This window comes from Rhinoraja longicauda, chromosome 35 (assembly GCF_053455715.1).
Source record: "Rhinoraja longicauda isolate Sanriku21f chromosome 35, sRhiLon1.1, whole genome shotgun sequence".
NCBI classification, from domain to species: domain Eukaryota; kingdom Metazoa; phylum Chordata; class Chondrichthyes; order Rajiformes; family Arhynchobatidae; genus Rhinoraja; species Rhinoraja longicauda.
The window spans coordinates 5502038-5521292 of NC_135987.1; the positions used below are offsets into that span (position 1 = coordinate 5502038).

Consider the following 19255-nt stretch of genomic DNA (forward strand, 5'->3'; position numbering starts at 1 on the left):
TGGTTCAGTCGCCTGATAACAGCTGGGAAGGAAGACACAAAGTGCTGGAAACACTCGGCTGGTCGGTCAGCGTCTGTGGGGGGCGTGATTATGATTTTCCTGGCTCTTTCTGTTGAGATTGGGGTCTGCTGCCAGTTCCATGACCTTTAATGGTCAGTAAACCAGGCCCAGTCTCAGTGACAGGTAATCGCGGGGGTGGTGGTGAGGGGAGACATTCAGGTGTAGGCCGAGTGCTGGGCAGTGCCCGTGCAGAGGTCCTCTGCTGGCTGGCCGCAGTATTACTGGCACTGTGGTCAACCTGTGGTCAACTTGTCCAAGGAGTCCATCTTGGAAGACCCACCAAAGTCTGCCTTGGACCACTTGAAATATTCTGGAAAGGGTTTTATCCAAACGTTTTGCTTTTGACAAACTGCGTTCCGTCTAAATACTTACTTGACATGAAATGTTAGCTGTGTTTCTCTTCCCACAGATGCAGCCTCTGCTGAGAATTTGCAGCGCTTCCTGTTTATATTTTAATGTTTCAGCATCTGCATTTTCTTCTGACTTTTCTATGTTTTACTGATGACATTGCCTTCATTGCAGAGTCCTTTATCTGTGAAAATCCGCACACCTCACAGTGCAGCCTCCCCCCCCCCCATAGTCTCCTCCCGGGTGGCAAAAAAATGCGCAGCACAGTGGCGCAGAGGTAGAGTTGTGGCCTTACAGCGCCAGAGACCCAGGTTCAATCCTGACTGTGGGTGGTGTCCGTACGGAGTTTGTACGTTCTCCCTGCGACCGTGTGGGTTTTCTCCGGGTGCTCCTATCTCCTCCCACATTCCAAAGACATACAGGTTTGTAGGATAATTGCTTTTAGTATAATTGTAAATTGTCCCTAGTGTGTGTAGGATAGTGTTAGCGTGTGGGGGGTCACTGGTCGGCGCGGACTCGGTGGGCCGAAGGGCCTGTTTCCGCGCTGTATCTCGAAACTAAACTAGAGTAAAGAATGCTGTGGCATGTTATTCTCAGCTCTCTGGAGTTCCTGACGGAATCTCCCACTGTAGGAGCAGGGCCCTCTCCTACAAAGTGGGTGGTCCATGGTCCGGACCTGGGTGTGGGAATACCGGGAGTGGGGAATATCTAACTTGCAGCCTGCAAGCTGTGGGACTCACTTTGCCAAGGTGTAGCTTTGCTCAGTGTTGTTTTGCCAGCCACGTTGAGAATTAACCAGGCACGTCCCCGTCCCCGAGACCCTCACACAACAGCAGCTGGGAGCGCTGGCATGCTGACCTGTCTCTGCACATCTCTAAAATAATCCTCTTCACTAAACACAAAGCATCCTAGGGCTTCATGGCTCTTTATCACCAGGAGAGAGATATCCATGTTCAGAGTTACTAGGCCAGCTTCACAGCTACACTTCCCTAGTTGTAGGACCTGGATAGTAAACGTACAGAGGGCTATAGGGATAGAGGAGCAAAATTAAGGCATTCGGCCCATCTAGACTGCTCCGCCATTCGATCATGGCTGATCTGACTTTCCCTCTCAACCCCATTTCCCTGCCTTCTCCCCAAAACCTTTGACGCCCTTCCTAACACCGAGCCTGTCATTCCCCGCTTTAAAAAAATACCCAATGACTCCACAGCCTTCTGTGGCGAGGAATTGATTCTACTGATTCACCACCCTCTGGCTAATGAAATTCCTCCTCATGTGGGTCAAACGCAAGCAAATGGGGACTGGGCATGGAGCATGGAGTAGTTGGGCCTGATTCATGCTGTATGTCCCCAGGGTGCCTGCACTTCAGGCCAGGCCTGTTATGTGTAGGAAGGAACTGCAGATGCTTGTTTAAACCTAAGACACAAAGTGCTTCCCAACCTGTGTTGGTGTTGCTGTGGTGATCGGCTGGCCCTGGTTCTGGGTGGGATGTGTGGGTCTCAGGCTGGGCTAACTATGTGCTTTTCCTTCCGCGCTTGGGACCAGTCCTACTGAGCATGTGCAGACCGCCTGGCCAGCGACCAGCTTCGCCCACCCGGCCCCCGCCCCCGCTCCGGCCGGCCAACCCGCTCTCGCTAACCCCATGATGTCGCCGCCCGCCGCTGCCAATCAGGATGGTGTCGCCTTGCCCGCCTCGCCCGCTCGCCTAAGGTATCAGATGCTTAATAGAGCTTGGGTGCAGCTTGGTAGAGCATGGTAGAGATGCGTGGAGATGGGTGGAGATGGGTGGAGCTGGGTAAAGATGGGTAGCGCTGGGTGGAGATGTGTAGAGATAGGTGGAGATGGGTGGAGATGCGTTGAGATGGGCGGAGATGGGTAGAGATGGGTGGAGATGGGTGGAGCTGGGCGGAGATGGGTAGAGATGGGTGGAGATGGGCAGAGCATGGTAGAGCATGGCAGAGATTGGCACAGCATGGTAGAGCGTGGTGGCGTGCTTGCTGGTGTGCATGTCCACCTATGCGCGGGTCTGTTAACCCCTTGTCTGCTGGGCCAAGGTACCAGAGTTCCTTGTGGTGGGATGGGCCGATGCAACATCTGTGCAGATGTGGGGTGCCCAGGGTATTTGGGAAGGGCACGCCCATTTGGGGAATGGATCTGCAACACAGTGTTGGCCCAAGTTGCCCACCTCCATTTGCCGAGGCAGCGTGGTGTACATGGAGTCAATGGAAGGGAGCTGGCCATCTCCCTGGCCCTGGAACACCTTGATAATAGAGACACCTATGCCAGGTGGGGGCAAGACAAAGCCGGGCATGAGCACGGGAGTGTGGTGTAGGTGTGGAGTTGCTGCCTCACAGCGCCGGAGATCCAGGTTCGATCCTGACTACAGATGCTGTCTGTACGGAGTTCGTACGTTCTCCCCGTGACCACGTGGGTTTTCTCCGGGTGCTCCAGCTTCCTCCCACACTCCAAAGACATACAGGTTTGTAGGCTAATTGGCTTCGGTAAAATTGCCAAGAAATTGCAGATGCTGGTTTACCAACAAAAAGACACAAAGTGCTGGAGTAACTCAATGGGTCTGGCAGCACCTCTAAGGAACATGGATAGGTGACATTTCGGGTCGGGACCCTTCTTCAGACTGATTGCAGTGGGAGAGGGGTGGGAAGAAAGGTGGAAGAGAGGAGTGGGAGGACAAAGCCTGGCAGGTAACAGGTGAGCACAGGTGAGGGGGGGTTTCAATAGGTCGCTGGTTGGAGTCGGGTTATTTTGGGGACGTTAGGTGTCGGACCCACTGCCTAACCCCAGCCAGGGAGAGACTATGCTGTGTTTTGGTTAAATCTCCTGACTGTTTCTCCGCAAGGATCTCCCTCTGTTTATTCCTCCTCTGCAGATTGCACAGATAGTTTATAATACTTGGCTTTGCTTAAGAAACCCACAACTAATCCTAGGTAGACACAAAATGCTGGAGTAACTCAGCGGGCCAGGCAGCATCTCTGGAGAGAAGGAATGGGTGACGTTTCGGGTCGAGACCCTTCCTCATCAGACTGATGTCAGGGGAGGGGGCAGCTCCAGAACTAATCCTTCTGCCTCTCCTCACTTGATCCTTCGTTTGTTTCAGCTGTGTATCCGTTATCCCTGGTTATCCACGGTTATCCCTGCCTCCAACATTCTCAGCTGCACCTTCTCTTCCAATTCCCTCTCCACTCTTTCAGCAACCGTTTTATCTCAGTTCATGGTCTCCCCAACCACATGCATAGTATGAAAACTCTTCACGTATTTAACCCTGCCTTTGGTCTCCCAGCTTCAGTGGGAACAGCAGTCTCTCTCCTCTCCTCTCTGTCCTCATGTTACTCAATGGGAACTAACTAGTCCAACATATTTTGTCGATGCTGTTAATCCTTTGATGCTCCACTTTATCCGATTGTCGACATCTTACCGGCTTACGGGCAATTTTGTCTCGAGCAAGCGTAATCCCTTTAATAACTCTGCAATTATGTTGTTGATTAAGGGGGAGTTGATGGGGGACTGGCAGAATGAAATGGGACTAGTGTAGGGTTCATGGATGTGGTTGCTAGACGGTTGGCACAGACTTGGCAAAGTAAAGAAAGCCATCTTCTCGCGTGGAGACATGGCAGCGCTGCTGTTGGAGCCGCTGCCTCACAGCTCCAGAGACCAGGGTTCAATCCCCGCCTCGGCCGCTGCCTGTGTGGAGTTTGCACGTTCTCCCTGAGACCGCGAGAGCTTCCTGTGGGTCCTCTGGTTTGCTCCAACGTCCCAGAGACATGCGAGTCGGAAGGTTGATTGGACGGTGTGGGGGTAGAATCTGGGAGGAGGTGAGAGGAATGTGGGAAGAAAAAGAAACAGGGTTGATGTAGGTAGACACTAAATGCTGGAGTAACGCAGCAGGTCAGGCAGCATCTCTGGAGAGAAGGAATGGGTGACGTTTCGGGTCGAGACTCCTCGTACCTCAATCACATAGGATCGGAGTAAATGGGTGGTCGATGGTTGGCGTGGACTTGGTGGGCCAAAGGGCCTGATCCTTGCTGTATCTCTCCATGACTAATGTCGGGAGAGGCACAGTTTAGTTCGGTTTGAAGACTAAACTGTTCTTGAAGAGACAAATAATTGAAACTGCCGTACTTTGATGGTTCTTTGGTGCAGGTGATTAGCAGCAGATTAAGTGAAGGGCCGATTTTGAATTTGGCACGGTCTTGGCGTGTGTAACTGTGTGGATCTTTAGTTCTCCGGTTCCTGTGGGCGCCAATGTAAACAGGGTAGAGGTGGGGTGGTTGGACTGTGTGACTTAGACCTATTAAATGACCATGGTGAGTAGTGGCTGTGTGGCAGCTGTCTGATAAGCAGTGTGGTGAGAATGTTCTGGTTATGGGCTCCTGGTAGGAGTGGTGCGTGTGTGTGTGTGCTGCCTGCCCCCATGGATAACAACACCACCATCACCACCACGAGTTGGCCATTCGGCCCTTCAAGCCAGCACCACCATTCAATATGACCACAGCTGATCATCCACAATCAGTGCCCCGTTCCTGCTTTTCCCCCAGATCCCATGATTCCATTAGCCTTAAGAGCTAAATCTAACTCTCTCTTGAAAACATCCAGTGAATTGGCCTCCACTGCCTTCTGTGGCAGAGAATTCCACAGATTCAATGGAACATCATTCTCATTTGGCAAACTACAATTGATTTCATTGATTCTCATTCGGCAAACTACAGTTTATTTCATTGATAATTTAAAATGTGTTTACTCTGTCGAAAATGCAATATCATGCAAACATGGTATTCTTTAAGCTGAGTTTTAAGGTTCTTTAAGGTTCCCGATGTGGGTAGGCTCTGTGGTCATGTCCAATGGTGGAGTTCTGCTCACGGTGGTCAAGAGGCAAAAACACCCTCCTGAAATCAGAAGGTCAGAAGTCAGAAGTCAGAAAGCCAGAGGAAGTGGTTGAAGCAGGTACAATAACCTTCACAGAATATTTGGACAAGTATATGGATAGGAAAGATTGAGAGGGACATGGGCCAAATGCAGGCAAATGGCACAAGGTTAGATGGTCAGTATGGATGAGTTGGGCCGAAGGGCCTGTTTCTGTGCTGTATGACTCTGTGACTCGAAGTTGTTGTACTTTAAAGTTGTATCGTGTGTAGAAGTTGGGAGATCGTGCTTCAGTTGGACAAGACACTGGTGAGGCCACACTTGGAGTATTGCGTTCAGTTTTGGTCACCCTGTTATGTACAACATGAGGTGTACAAGATCATGAGAGGAACTGATCAGGTAAATACACAGAGTCTTTTACCCAGAGTGAGGAGAATCAAGAGCTGGAGGGCATAGGTTTCAGGTGAGAGGGGAAAGATTTAATAGGAACCTGAGGGACAACTTTTTTTACACAATGGGTGGTGGGTGTATGGAACGACCTGCCGAAGGAGGTATTTGAGGCAGGGATTATCCCAACATTTAAGAAACAGTTAGACAGATACATGGATAGGACAGGTTTAGAGTGATATGGGTGGGGCCAGTGCAGATGGGACACGTTTACTAGTATGAGCAAGTTGGGCCAAAGGGCCTGTTTCCACACTGCATGATTCCATTCTCTGGGCAAGTGTAACACGTGCGTTATGTTTTGCGGATTTAACTGGCTTTATTTCTTACAGGCTGTTTCTTGCCTGGCCTTTATAAACTGTACCATTCCCAATTCAATGAGGTGTTCTGCTCAAATCCAGTAATAAGGAGGAAGGAACTGCAGATGCTGGTTTACACCACAGATAGATACAAAATGCTGGAGGAACTCAGCGTCACAGGCAGCATCTCTGGAGAAAGGGAAGAGGTGGCATTTCGGGCCAGGACCCTTCTTCAGACACGAGAACTGTAGAGTCTAAGAAGTGTCTCGACCCGAAACATCACCCATTCCATTTCTCCAGAGATGCTGCGTGACCCACTGAGTTAGTCCACCATTTTGTATCTATTCTGTTGTATGTAGTTTTCTTGAGGTGGTTACAAGGGAAAGTAGCAAAAACAGATGTCATAACTGGTCGTGGGGTGGAGGCTGGGAGATCACCAACTCCAGCTGGACCCATGGACGATGCAGAGCTGGTAGTGTGGTGGTGCCACACAGACCAGGGTGGGTCTGCTCTGACCGTCTGTCCGTGCTGGGTCAGTGACCTTGGTTGTGGTAGCTGCCAGGGTGCAACATCTGGCGAGGCACTGGGGAGCAACATCTGCTCAGCAATCCCAAGCTGGTCACTGGCTTACCACAGCTGGTTAGCACCCATCGGTGAGTCCCCAGGGTACAACTTCTGGTGGGCACCCATGGGTGAGTTACGATGCAACAACTGGGGGGCACCCCTTGTTGAGTCACCAGAGTGCAACTTATGGGGAACACCATCTGGTTATCACTATTTATCAATCACTGGGGTACAACAACTGTAGAGCACCCATTGGTGAGTCCCTGAGGTACCACATCTGGTGGGCACCCGTAGGTGAGTCCCAGGGTTTCAACATCTGTAGAGCACCCTTTGGTAAGTCATGGTGATACAACATCTGGTTCGCACCCATTGATAAGTCATTGAGGTATATCTGCAGCCACCCATTGGCGAGTCCCTGGTGAGTAGAACATCTGGTGAGCGCCCATTGGTGAATTGTGGGGTGTGCAACATCTGGGGAGCACTCCTCAGTGAGTCATGGGGTACAACATCTGGTGGGCACCCATTGGTGAGTCCGTGGGGTACAACATCTGGTGGGCATCACCGTGCAGACAAGCAGAACTGTCAGAGCCGGGCGCTCCTGCCCGTTGATCTCGGCTGGCAGTGAGATTGGGTGGACATCCTCCTTGACCAAACGCCATGGCATCCCTCATAGTCTGGGTTCATAGGTAAGGAGAGGCTTCCCAAGCTTAGGCTGGAGTGTCACCAACACCAGCAAACATCAGCAGAGAATTGACCCAAACTGGTAAAATTAACCCCATCATCTCCTCCATATCGGCAAGACCAACGCAGACTGGGCAACCATTTTGCTGAACACCTCCGCCCAGTCTGCCTTAGCCTATGTGATCTCCTGGTTGCTAAACACTAACTCTCCCTCCCCCCATTCCCACACTGACCTTTCTGTCCTGGGCCTTCTCCATTGTCAGAGTGAGGCCAAATGCAAATTGGAGGAACAACACCTCATATTTCGCTTGGGCAGCTTACAGCCCAGAGGTATGAATGTCGATTTCTCGAACTTAAAGTAAACCTTGCTTTCCCTCTCTCTCCACCCCTCCCCCACCCTAGTCACTGTACTAGTTTCACTGTCTATCACCATTCCTTTCCTTGATCATTACACCTTGCATATCTTTCATCCATTTGTTCTGCATCTCTCTACATCACTGTCTACACCTCTCCTTTCCCTCTCCCCTGACCCTCAGTCTGAAGAAGGGTCTCGACCCAAAACGCCACCCATTGCTTCTCTCTGGACTTGCTGCCTGACCCGCTGAGTTACTGCAGTGTTTATCTTCTGTAATCTTTGTAATACATGTGTTTCTCCAACATTCTTCTCGGAGTAGATCTGATGTCATGCCGCCCAAACCAAGGACTGCTTTGGAGGTGATTGGCATCACTCCTCTTTTCAACGCGTCCTATTTGCCCCAACGAACCCGACCTAGTACCAATCCCCTGGGAAAGGCCAAGATGAGGTACCATGACCCAGTGGAAACTAATCCAGTAAAGGGCCACATGTGCAGAGCATATACGGATAAACATGGATCATTAACTGGACAACAAGCCCTAGCAATAGTTGAACTGTCCATCCTGACTTCTGTCCATAATGAATATTAGAGTGTGAAGATATTAATTGGTGTGTTGCAGATATATTGCAGTTTATCAAGCCGGTTCCTCTGACTCTGCCGTCTTAGTTTAGTTTAGAGTTACAGCGCGGAAACAGCTCCTTCAGTCCACCGAGCCCGCGCCGACCAGTGATCCCCGCCCACTCGCACTTTCCTACACACGAGGAACAATTCACAATTCTTACCAAAGCCAATTAACCTACACACGTTTTTGGAGTGTGGGAGGAAACGGGAACACCCGGAGAAAACACACGCGGTTACAGGGAGAATGTACAAACTCCAGAGCCAGCAGCAGTAGTCAGGATCGAACCAGGGTCTTTGGCGCTGTAAGGCAGCAATTCTACCGCTGTGTCACTGTGCCACCCAGTACAACACTGTTCCCACTTCACTATTCCCACTAATGGTTGGCCTCTGAGCCAAGAGTTTGTGGATTCCAGCCCCATCCCGAGAGAGCTGAGCACAAAATTCTGGTCGAGACCCTTCTTCAGTCTGAAGAAGGGTCTTAACCCAAAACGTCACCCATTCCTTCTCTCGCGAGATGCTGCCTGACCCGCTGAGTTACTCCAGCATTTTGTGTCTACCTTCAATTTAAACCAGCATACAAAATCCTGGTTGATCCACAAGTCCAACACCAAAGTGTGCTGTTGCAAGAGAGGTGGAACTTAGCTCACATCTGCCCTCTAGAGGCCGTCGAAGATCCCAAGGCACCACTGAGCTTTGGTCATAGTCTTACAGTGTGAAAACGGGCCCTTCAGCCCAACTTGCCCACACCAGCCAACATGTCCAATCTATACTAGTCCCACCTGCCTGCTTTTGGCCCTATAGCCCTCTAAACCTATCCTATCCATGTACCTGTCTAAATGTTTCTTAAATGGGTGATAGTCCCTGCCTCAACTACTTCCTAAGGCAGCTCATTCCATAATCCCACAACTCTTTGTATGAAAAAGTTACCCCTCAGGTTCCCATTTTGGTCTTTACACTTTAGAGATACCGCGCACAAAAAGGCTCTTCGGCCCACCGAGTCCGTACCAACCAGCGATCACCCCGTACACTAGATCTATCCTACATACTAGGGACAATTTACAATTTTACCGAAGCCAATTAACCTACAAACATGCACGTCTTTGGAGTTTGAGGAAACAGGAGCTCCTGGAGAAAACCCACGCGGTCATGGGGAGAACGTACATGCTCCGTACAGACAAGCGTCTGTAGTCAGGATTGAACCCGGGTCTCTGGTGCTGTAAGGCAGCAACTCTACCACTGCGCCACCGTGCCGCCACCCGTTGTCCTCCATATCCTGGCCAATAGTTATCACACGGGCAACACCTTGCGCTGGCGATCTGTTCTGCAGGTCACCTTTTGTTGGAACGCGGTGAGCTTCATACACACGAGTGGCCGCACATTTGCTGCAACAATGATGTGGCATCTCCTGAGTTTGCAGAAGGCACTAAAGAAAAGCAGAGTTGAGATGTGAGAAGGCAGAGTGGGATAAGTTGTTCTTTCATTCTTCCTGAGCTGTGAGGAGAATGCACGCCCCCTCCCTTGATGAGCTTGGTGTTCGGGGTGGTGGTGGAGGGAGAGATACTGGGGCCAGAGCCTGCGATGTGTGTACAGGGACTGCACTCAGTCACCTGATGGTCAGACACCCCTTGCTGTTGCTCAGCGCGAGCAGGCTCTCTGGGTTTGGAATTGGGATGTTGGGCTCGCAGCAGGTAGTGCTGCTGCATCGCAGGTTGCCAACTGTCCCGCATTAGACCCGGAGGGCGCTGTCGGCCTGGACACTGTAGGCCCCGACACTGTAGGCCCCGACACTGTAGGCCCGGAGGGCGCTGTCTGCCTGGACTCTGTAGGCCCCGACACTGTAGGCCCCGATGCTGTAAGTCCCAACAGTTTAGGTCCCGACACCCTAAGTTTCGGACATTTTAGCTCCGGACAGTCTAGGCCCAGAGGCCCGGGCACCGCCTAATGGAGGTTGCGTAGCAACCCGCCTCCCGCCCGGGCGGCCGCCATTGGTGGAGCGGGAGCACGTGGCCGCTGGCTGGGTGAGGTCACGTGGGCCGCGGGGCGGTGACGTTGCGTCCCTTATTTGGGAGTGAGATAGTTGGCACCCTTACCAGTGACTCAGGTTCAATCCTAAATGACATGAAGTCAGAAGCTCTCAGCTGTGAGTTATATCTGCAACACCAGAGGGGTGTAGAAAACAAATGTACTACGATACGATACGATAGAACTTTATTCATCCCCGGAGTGTAAATTTGTCTGCGAACAGTCCTAACACACAACAAGGGACATAAAAACTTGAAATTAAAGTTAAATTAAAAGTGAATTCAGCAATATCTGACCTGGGGTGATAATGTTGATAGGTTTTTTAGAGTTAATCTTCCCTTGGAGTTGGGTCTCCCACTATAAACGTTCCATATATACCCTCCCCATGTGGACAGCATGAAGAAAGCTTGTGCTCCTCCCACTCACACGTAATACACAGCAGTGCCTCCCAATACCAACCAGCTTAACCTCTCCACTGTGTGGGATATCTCTGGGTTTTGTTTCAACGCGATGAGAATTTTTTTTTTTTTTTAAATAATAATAATTGCACTTTTCTTAATCGGCGATTGCACTAATTCATTTGGAATCCACTTTTACTGTAACTAGGGTTGCCAACTGTCTCGTATTAGCCGGGACATCCCGTATTTTGGGCTAAATTGGTTTGCCAGTATGGGACTGCCTTTGTCCCGTATTAGGCCCGGATGGCACTGTAGCCCGGGGGCCGCAGCAGTCCCGGACAGTGTAGGCCCGGGCGCTGCCTAATGGAGGTTGCGTAGCAACACGCCTCCCAGCCCGGGCGGCCGCCATTAGTGGAGCGGGAGCACATGGCCACTGGCTGGGTGAGATCACGTGGGGCGCGGGGCGGTGACGTCACCTTGTCCCTTATTTGGGAGTGAGGAAGTTGGCAACCTTAACTGCAACTGATGAATCTTCAGGGAGTGGTGAAGCAGTCTCTGAGCGCTACTTTCAACAGGCAGTCAGATGCTAACCTTTCCCCTCGTTCTTTCTCCAATACCATGTCTCTCTTTATTAAGGTAGATTTTCGAGGTCTGTGCTTGAATCTAAGCGCAGTGCCAGACGATCTCTTCTGGGAGTTGGCATAGTGTTGGGGCACTGGCCTTTCATCCCTGGGACAGAGTTCCCAGTCAGAAGAGTAGACAGTGTGTAGGAAGGAACTGCAGATGCTGGTTTAAATCGAAAATAGACACAAAAAGCTGGAGTAACTCAGCGGGACAAGCTGAGGAAAGGTCTCGACCCGAAACGTCACCCATTCCTTCTCTCCATAGATGCTGCCTGTCCCGCTGTGTTACTCCAGCTTTTTGTGTCTATCCTCTTTTTAGAAGAGTAGACCCTTTGCTTTGACCAGGGTAGTGGGCATTTCCAGTTAGGGTCATGTAATGGTGGTTGACCTGGTCAGATAGACCCAGGTTCACCACCGATTTTCCAGCAACTGGTCGTCCTGACCCCCCTTTAATCCAGACGACTGGTAGTCCAGCTCCCCCGGAAGGCCCCCCGAAAATGTGCCGCCTAAACCGGGTGAGGCGGGCGATCTAGACCTCATCTAGACCCCCGCGGCCGATTGGCGAAATTTCCCCCCTGAGACCAGGGTTGTGGAAATCCGGCATGGCAGATCCGTTCCCATTGCCGACTTCCAAGGCCGACTTTACGGGCCCGTATCTCGACCCCCCTGGGGCTGTGACCTTGGTTGGTCAGGCAAAACGGATCATCCAGAAAGGCTCTGGAACCAAGCAAACCGAGAACTGAAGAATCAGTGGTGGACCTGTGATCAGATTTGTACCACTGTATTTAGAAATATAACCATGTTGTTTCCATGTTATTAAATTGACATGGAGAACCACCCTCAGCACAGGCAGACAAGTGAGTGAAGATGCTTATGGAACGCAAGGGTACAAGTCCAAAATTAATGCCCCATCTTATATTTCAGAAACTGTAGTGCTTTATGCTGTCAGTGTAGAATTGAGTATCATCTGATTAGATTCTTGATTAGTACGGGTGTCAGGGGTTATAGAACGGACAGGAGAGTGGGGATGAGAGGGCAAGATAGATCAGCCATGATTGAATGGCGGATTAGACTTGATGGGCCCAATAGATAATAGACAATAGGTGCAGGAGGAGGCCATTCCACCCTTCGAGCCAGCACCGCCATTCAATGTGATCATGGCTGATCATTCTCAATCAGTACCCCGTTCCTGCCTTCTCCCCATACCCCCTGACTCCGCTATCCTTAACAGTTCTATCTAGCTCTCTCTTGAATGCATTCAGAGAATTGGCCTCCACAGCCTTCTGAGGCAGAGAATTCCACAGATCCACAGAATGGTCTCATTCTGCTCCTTTCGCTTATGACCTTATCTATGACCTAGGATTTTGGGGCAAATTATGTATAGTTTTGCTCCCAGCAGAAAATTTATTAACATCAGAGTCCACATTGGAGATGGAACTTGCTGCCGTAGCTCTGGGAAGTGCATGTTGTTGCTCAGAGCCTTGGCTTGTAAAGCTCCAAGCACTAATCTCGAAGCTCCAATAGTGGACACAGCTTGTGTGCAGTCCAGCTGACCCGAAGCTGCCTTTACCCCGTGGCAAATTATAGGGGACGGATGCACATTTTGCTCTGGCCAAATAAAGTCAGATCTTAACGGAAAGCAATATTTCATGTTTTTGTCCTGTATTCTATAGCTATTCCTTAACATATTTTGAATGTATTTCAACAAGTGAAATCAATAGGCTTTTGGAAATCAGCAGTCTCTACTCTGCTGGAGAAACTGCACTATGCGTTATATTTGCCAAGGGAGTTTTGATTAATATTATTTTGTCTCCTTTTCAACGCAGTTGGCAGCAGAAGACCTCTTCGTCTCTTAACTACCAGGCTGAATCTGCTCACGTCATTAGAACTAGGTACTTTCTGACTGGTTTTCTGTCTAAGTCAGTACAAGTTGGTAACAGAGCACTAAAGCAGTGTGATATTAACCTGTTAACAGAGGCACCCAGCATTCACGTTGCATGGATACGTACATTGCCCCTGCTTCCTTTACAGCGCAGGCGCATTTCTGCATTTAAACGAGGCTACTCCGCCATTCAATCACGGCTGATCTATCTTTCCCTCTCAACTCCATTCTTCTGCCTTCTCCCCATAACCCCTGACACCCGCACTAATCAAGAATCTGGCAATCTCCGCCTTATAAATATCCATTGACGGCCTCCACAGCTGTCTGGCAATTAATTCCACAGATTCACCACAGATTCACCTCCTCATCTCCGTTCTAAAGGTACGTTCTTTTATTCTGAGGCTGTGGCCACTGATCCTAGACTCTCCCACTAGTGGAAACATCCTCTCCACATCCACTCTAACTACGCCTTTCACTATTCAGTAAGTTTCAATGAGGTCCCCCTCACCCTTGTAAACTCCAGCAAGTACAGGCCCATGAGTCAAACACTCATCATATGTTAACCCTGGTTTGCTAATCTCTTTCTCTCCCAACCTTGAGGTGTTTTACTTTTGTAGACTCCAAATCAGACCCGATTGCACTGAAACCCAGTATAGGGCCTTTCTTTGCTCTTTAACTTAACCAGGATGCAAACCTACAAAAGAGCAACAGATCTCGGAAGACGTAACTCTCTAAAAAAGAGATGGACACAACTTGCATGCTGATGTAACTGGCAAATCCATAACTAATATGTGGCTCTTTCTTACATTATCACCACAGTCCGTCTACCTGGTTCTGGGCCACAGGACCTGTTGACTGAGATTGTTTAAGTCACATCTGTGTGTCACAGGGAAAGTGGAAAGAAAGGACGCAAAGTGATGGAGTAACTCGGTGGGACAGGCAGCATCTCTGGAGAATATGGACAGGTGGCGTTTCGAGTCGGGTCCCTTCTTCAGACATGGATAGAGTGGATGTGGAGAGGATGTTTCCACTAGTGGGAGAGTCTAGGACCAGAGGCCACAGCCTCAGAACATAAGGACTTACCTTTTCGGAAGATGAGGAGGAATTTCTTTAGTCAGAGGGTGGTGAATCTGCAATTCATTGCACAGACGGCTGTGGAGGCCAAGTCAATTAAGGCGTAGATTGACAGATTCATGATTAATTTGGGTGACAGGGAGAAGGCAGGAGAATAGGGTTGAGAGGAAATGATAGATCAGCCATGATTGAATGGCGGGGTAGACTAATTCTGTTCCAATGACCTATGAACTTATGACATGAAGAAGGGTGCCGACCCAAAATGTAATCTATCCATGTTCTCCAGAGACGCTGAGTTACTCTAGCACTTTGGTTTCTTTTGTGCAAAGCAGCATCTGCAGTCACCTGTTTCTACAACGTGCAAGGAATGATGAGCACGTGATATTCGTGGGGACCGTTCCGTTTGTTTTCTGTTTTCCTTTTCTCTGTGCAGGAGCATGGTAAAGCCACTCCTGCATTGGAAAGTGAAGGTACACAAGTACAAAGTGCTCTCTTAACGCTCGAGGATTGATAAAGGCAGAGATGTGGGCATTACTGATATGGACTTTAACAAAGCGTTTGACAGGATTGTGGTCATCTGGAAGGTATCTAGGTACAGTGAAAAGCTTTTGTTGCGTGCCAACCAGTCAGCAGAAAGGGTCTCGACCCAAAACATCAGCCATTCCTTCTCTCCAGAGATGCTGCCTGTCCCGCTGAGTTACTCCAGCTTTTTGTGAAAGACAATACATGATTACCATCGAGCCATCCACAGTGTACAGAGATTTTAAAGAGTGGAGCGATCGAAATGCTTGATTACAGATGACCAGCACACAAGGGGTCGCCTGGCTTGGGCGCCATCTTGGATCGCGCAGGCCAAACCAAGCTTCTCAGATGGGCTGGGGCCACAGGAGCCTGATTGTGATTAACAGTTTAAACCTTGCTGCTGCCATAATCATAGACAACTAATGCTTCTGTACTTTTCCATGGAGTGTGGGCGAGAGTTGGTGGCTCTTTGTTCTGCTAGGATCCGGCTCTCTGGCTCCCCCCGCTGGTCGGAAGTCTGCGCCATTGACGATGAGAGGACTCTACCAGTTGACCAACCTGCCTCCACTCCCCGCATATCTCCCCGGATTCCCCCACTCACTCTCCACACTGTCTTTTCTCTTTCCCCCTGCAGTGACGGCTTCATAGGCGGTGGCATGGTGACCGGCCCCCCGGCCCCAGCACCACCAGCGCCTGCCTCTAAACCTAACGTGGTCAGCACGGCCAGCATCAGACCTGCTCCCTATCAACAGCCCAAAGGTAACGACCGCAGCAACCGCTCTCATGGCAGGAGGAGGTGCCCAGAGAGGAGGATGTGATGGGAGGCACCCAGAGGGGAGGGACATCGGGGGTCCCGGGAGAGGGTCCCAGAAGGGAGGAAGAAATCGGGGGCTCCCAGAGAGGAGGAAGTGATGGGAGTGATTCATTGCCACAGACAATGAATCTGTGACATCCATTGACATGCGGCCATTGACATGAGGCCAAGTCAATGGATATATTTAAGCCAGATTCTTAATTAGTATGGGTGTCAGGGGTTATGGGGAGAAGGCAGGAGAATGGGGTTAGGAGGGAGAGATAGATCAGCCGTGATTGAATGGGGGAGTAGACTTGATGGGCCGAATGGCCTAATTCGTTTCTTTCCGCATTTACTGGGAGATTGTTCAGTTTCATTTCACGGGCAGACGTCTGTGAACTCCAGCCTCCGGCTAGACTTTTTGTAATGTTGGGGGGAGTTTTAAAAACTTGCAAGAATTTGTCGGTGGGAGTTTGTGGAACCTGCAGTTTGCAATCTGATTGCGTGCGTGTTTGTGTGTGTTGTGTTGCTCAGGCCCCCCTGCACAGGTGCACAGCAGCACGGCTGCATTTAACATGGCCAAGCCAGCTGCATCGCTGGAGGCCGTGCAGCCCCCGACATCAGGCAGCCGCCCGCCGTGGGTGACGGACGACACCTTTGCCCAGAAGTTTCAGGCGGGAAAAAGCACCACCACGCTGACCAAACACATCCAGCCGCTGCCCCACTCCGCGCCGCTGAAGCCGCCGGTGTTGGCGCCGGCCCATCCTCCTGCCCGTGAACCCGCTCACGGCCCGCTGCCCGGCCAGACGGCCGGCGGTATCCGCAACCTGGTGCAGAGAGCGGAGCGCTTCCCCGCTAGCAGTCGCACCCCACTGTGCGGACAGTGCAACAGCATCATCAGGTAAGGCTCTCACTTCCACCATGACCGTCCTTGCACGCGGGTGCTGATTAAACATAGCGCCACCTGGTGGAACCGTGAGGAAGTGCGGCCCAGCAGGTGAGTTGCTGGCAGAGTCGGAATCAAATCCTGTTCTTTTGCTGCAATCAAAGACTTGTCGCTGTCTATCCCAGTTAGTTTAGTTAGTGGACAGCACGGTGGCACAGCGGTATCCTCGCTGCCTTCACACACCACAGATCCGGGCTCGATCCTGACTCTGGTTTCCTGCAGTCACTGTTTATCAAAGTGACTTTAATTAGTGGGCAAGTAATTAAAGTAATAATAATAATAATAATGTATTACATTTATATAGCGCTTTTCATACACTCAAAGACGCTTTACAGGGATTTAAAGAACATAGGGAAGTGAATAAATAGATAAATAAGTAAACAAACAGAGAAAGGAGACAGAAGGTGAGGTGACCTTGTTGCTGCCTCACAGCACCTGAGATCCATGCTCCATCCAATCCTCCAATCCAGCCGGAGAAAACCCATACGGTCACGAAGAGAATGTCCAAACTCCACACAGACAGCATCTGTAGTCCGGATCGATCGTGGGTCTCTGGTGCTGTAAGGCAGCAACTCTACCGCTGCACCACTAATTAATTGTAGAACTCAGAGTGAAATGATAGTTGGGTTGGAGGGATGTGGTAGTTTAGACAATAGACAATAGACAATAGACAATAGACAATAGACAATAGGTGCAGGAGTAGGCCATTCAGCCCTTCGAACCAGCACCGCCATTCAATGCGATTATGGCTGATCACTCTCAATCAGTACCCCGTTCCTGCCTTCTCCCCATACCCCCTCACTCCGCTATCCTTAAGAGCTCTATCCAGCTCTCTCTTGAAAGCATCCAACGAACTGGCCTCCACTGCCTTCTGAGGCAGAGAATTCCACACCTTCACCACTCTCTGACTGAAAAAGTTCTTCCTCATCTCCGTTCTAAATGGCCTACCCCTTATTCTTAAACTGTGGCCCTTTGTTCTGGACTCCCCCAACATTGGGAACATGTTTCCTGCCTCTAATGTGTCCAATCCCCTAATTATCTTATATGTTTCAATAAGATCCCCCCTCATCCTTCTAAATTCCAGTGTATACAAGCCCAATCGCTCCAGCCTTTCAACATATGACAGTCCCGCCATTCCGGGAATTAACCTAGTGAACCTACGCTGCACGCCCTCCATAGCAAGAATATCCTTCCTCAAATTTGGAGACCAAAACTGCACACAGTACTCCAGGTGCGGTCTCACCAGGGCCCGGTACAACTGTAGAAGGACCTCTTTGCTCCTATACTCAACTCCTCTTGTTATGAAGGCCAACATTCCATTGGCTTTCTTCACTGCCTGCTGTACCTGCATGCTTCCTTTCATTGACTGATGCACTAGGACACCCAGATCTCGTTGAACTCCCCCTCCTCCTAACTTGACACCATTCAGATAATAATCTGCCTTTCTATTCTTACTTCCAAAGTGAATAACCTCACACTTATCTACATTAAACTGCATCTGCCATGTATCCGCCCACTCACACAACCTGTCCAAGTCACCCTGCAGCCTTATTGCATCTTCCTCACAATTCACACTACCCCCCAGCTTAGTATCATCTGCAAATTTGCTAATGGTACTTTTAATCCCTTCGTCTAAGTCATTAATGTATATCGTAAATAGCTGGGGTCCCAGCACCGAACCTTGCGGTACCCCACTGGTCACTGCCTGCCATTCCGAAAGGGACCCATTTATCCCCACTCTTTGCTTTCTGTCTGTCAACCAATTTTCTATCCATGTCAGTACCCTACCCCAATACCATGTGCCCTAATTTTGCCCACTAATCTCCTATGTGGGACCTTGTCGAAGGCTTTCTGAAAGTCGAGGTACACCACATCCACTGACTCTCCCCTGTCAATTTTCCTAGTTACATCCTCAAAAAATTCCAGTAGATTTGTCAAGCATGATTTCCCCTTCGTAAATCCATGCTGACTCGGAATGATCCTGTTACTGCTATCCAAATGCTCAGCAATTTCGTCTTTTATAATTGACTCCAGCATCTTCCCCACCACTGATGTCAGACTAACTGGTCTATAATTACCCGTTTTCTCTCTCCCTCCTTTCTTAAAAAGTGGGATAACATTTGCTATCCTCCAATCCACAGGAACTGATCCTGAATCTATAGAACATTGAAAAATGATCTCCAATGCTTCCACTATTTCTAGAGCCACCTCCTTAAGTACCCTGGGATGCAGACCATCAGGCCCTGGGGATTTATCAGCCTTCAGTCCCATCAGTCTACCCAAAACCATTTCCTGCCTAATGTGGATTTCCTTCAGTTCCTCCATCACCCTAGGTTCTCCGACCCCTAGAACATTTGGGAGATTGTGTGTATCTTCCTCAGTAAAGACAGATCCAAAGTAACGGTTTAACTCGTCTGCCATTTCTTTGTTCCCCATAATAAATTCCCCTGCTTCTGTCTTCAAGGGACCCACATTTGCCTTGACTATTTTTTTCCTCTTCATGTACCTTAAAAAACTTTTGCTATCCTCCTTTATATTATTGGCTAGTTTACCCTCGTACCTCATCTTTTCTCCCCGTATTGCCTTTTTAGTTAACTTTTGTTGCTCTTTAAAAGAGTCCCAATCCTCTGTCTTCCCACTCTTTTTTGCTTTGTTATACTTCCTCTCCTTAATTTTGATGCTGTCCCTGACTTCCCTTGTCAGCCACAGGTGTCTCTTACTCCCCTTAGAGTCTTTCCACCTCT

At 49.8% G+C, this 19255-nt stretch overlaps 1 protein-coding gene across 1 annotated transcript in view; it reads left to right on the top strand.

Moving 5' to 3' along the window:
- Positions 1-2036: 2036 nt before the first annotated feature.
- LOC144610100 (LIM domain-binding protein 3-like) overlaps positions 2037-19255 on the top strand; it is a 28624-nt gene continuing 11405 nt past the window's right edge. Inside the window, exons 1-4 of the mRNA XM_078428650.1 lie at positions 2037-2118; positions 13121-13186; positions 15407-15531; positions 16100-16466. Of these exons, the coding sequence (XP_078284776.1) occupies positions 2051-2118; positions 13121-13186; positions 15407-15531; positions 16100-16466 (626 nt within the window). The 5' untranslated portion in view covers positions 2037-2050. The remainder of the gene's footprint in view (positions 2119-13120; positions 13187-15406; positions 15532-16099; positions 16467-19255) is intronic.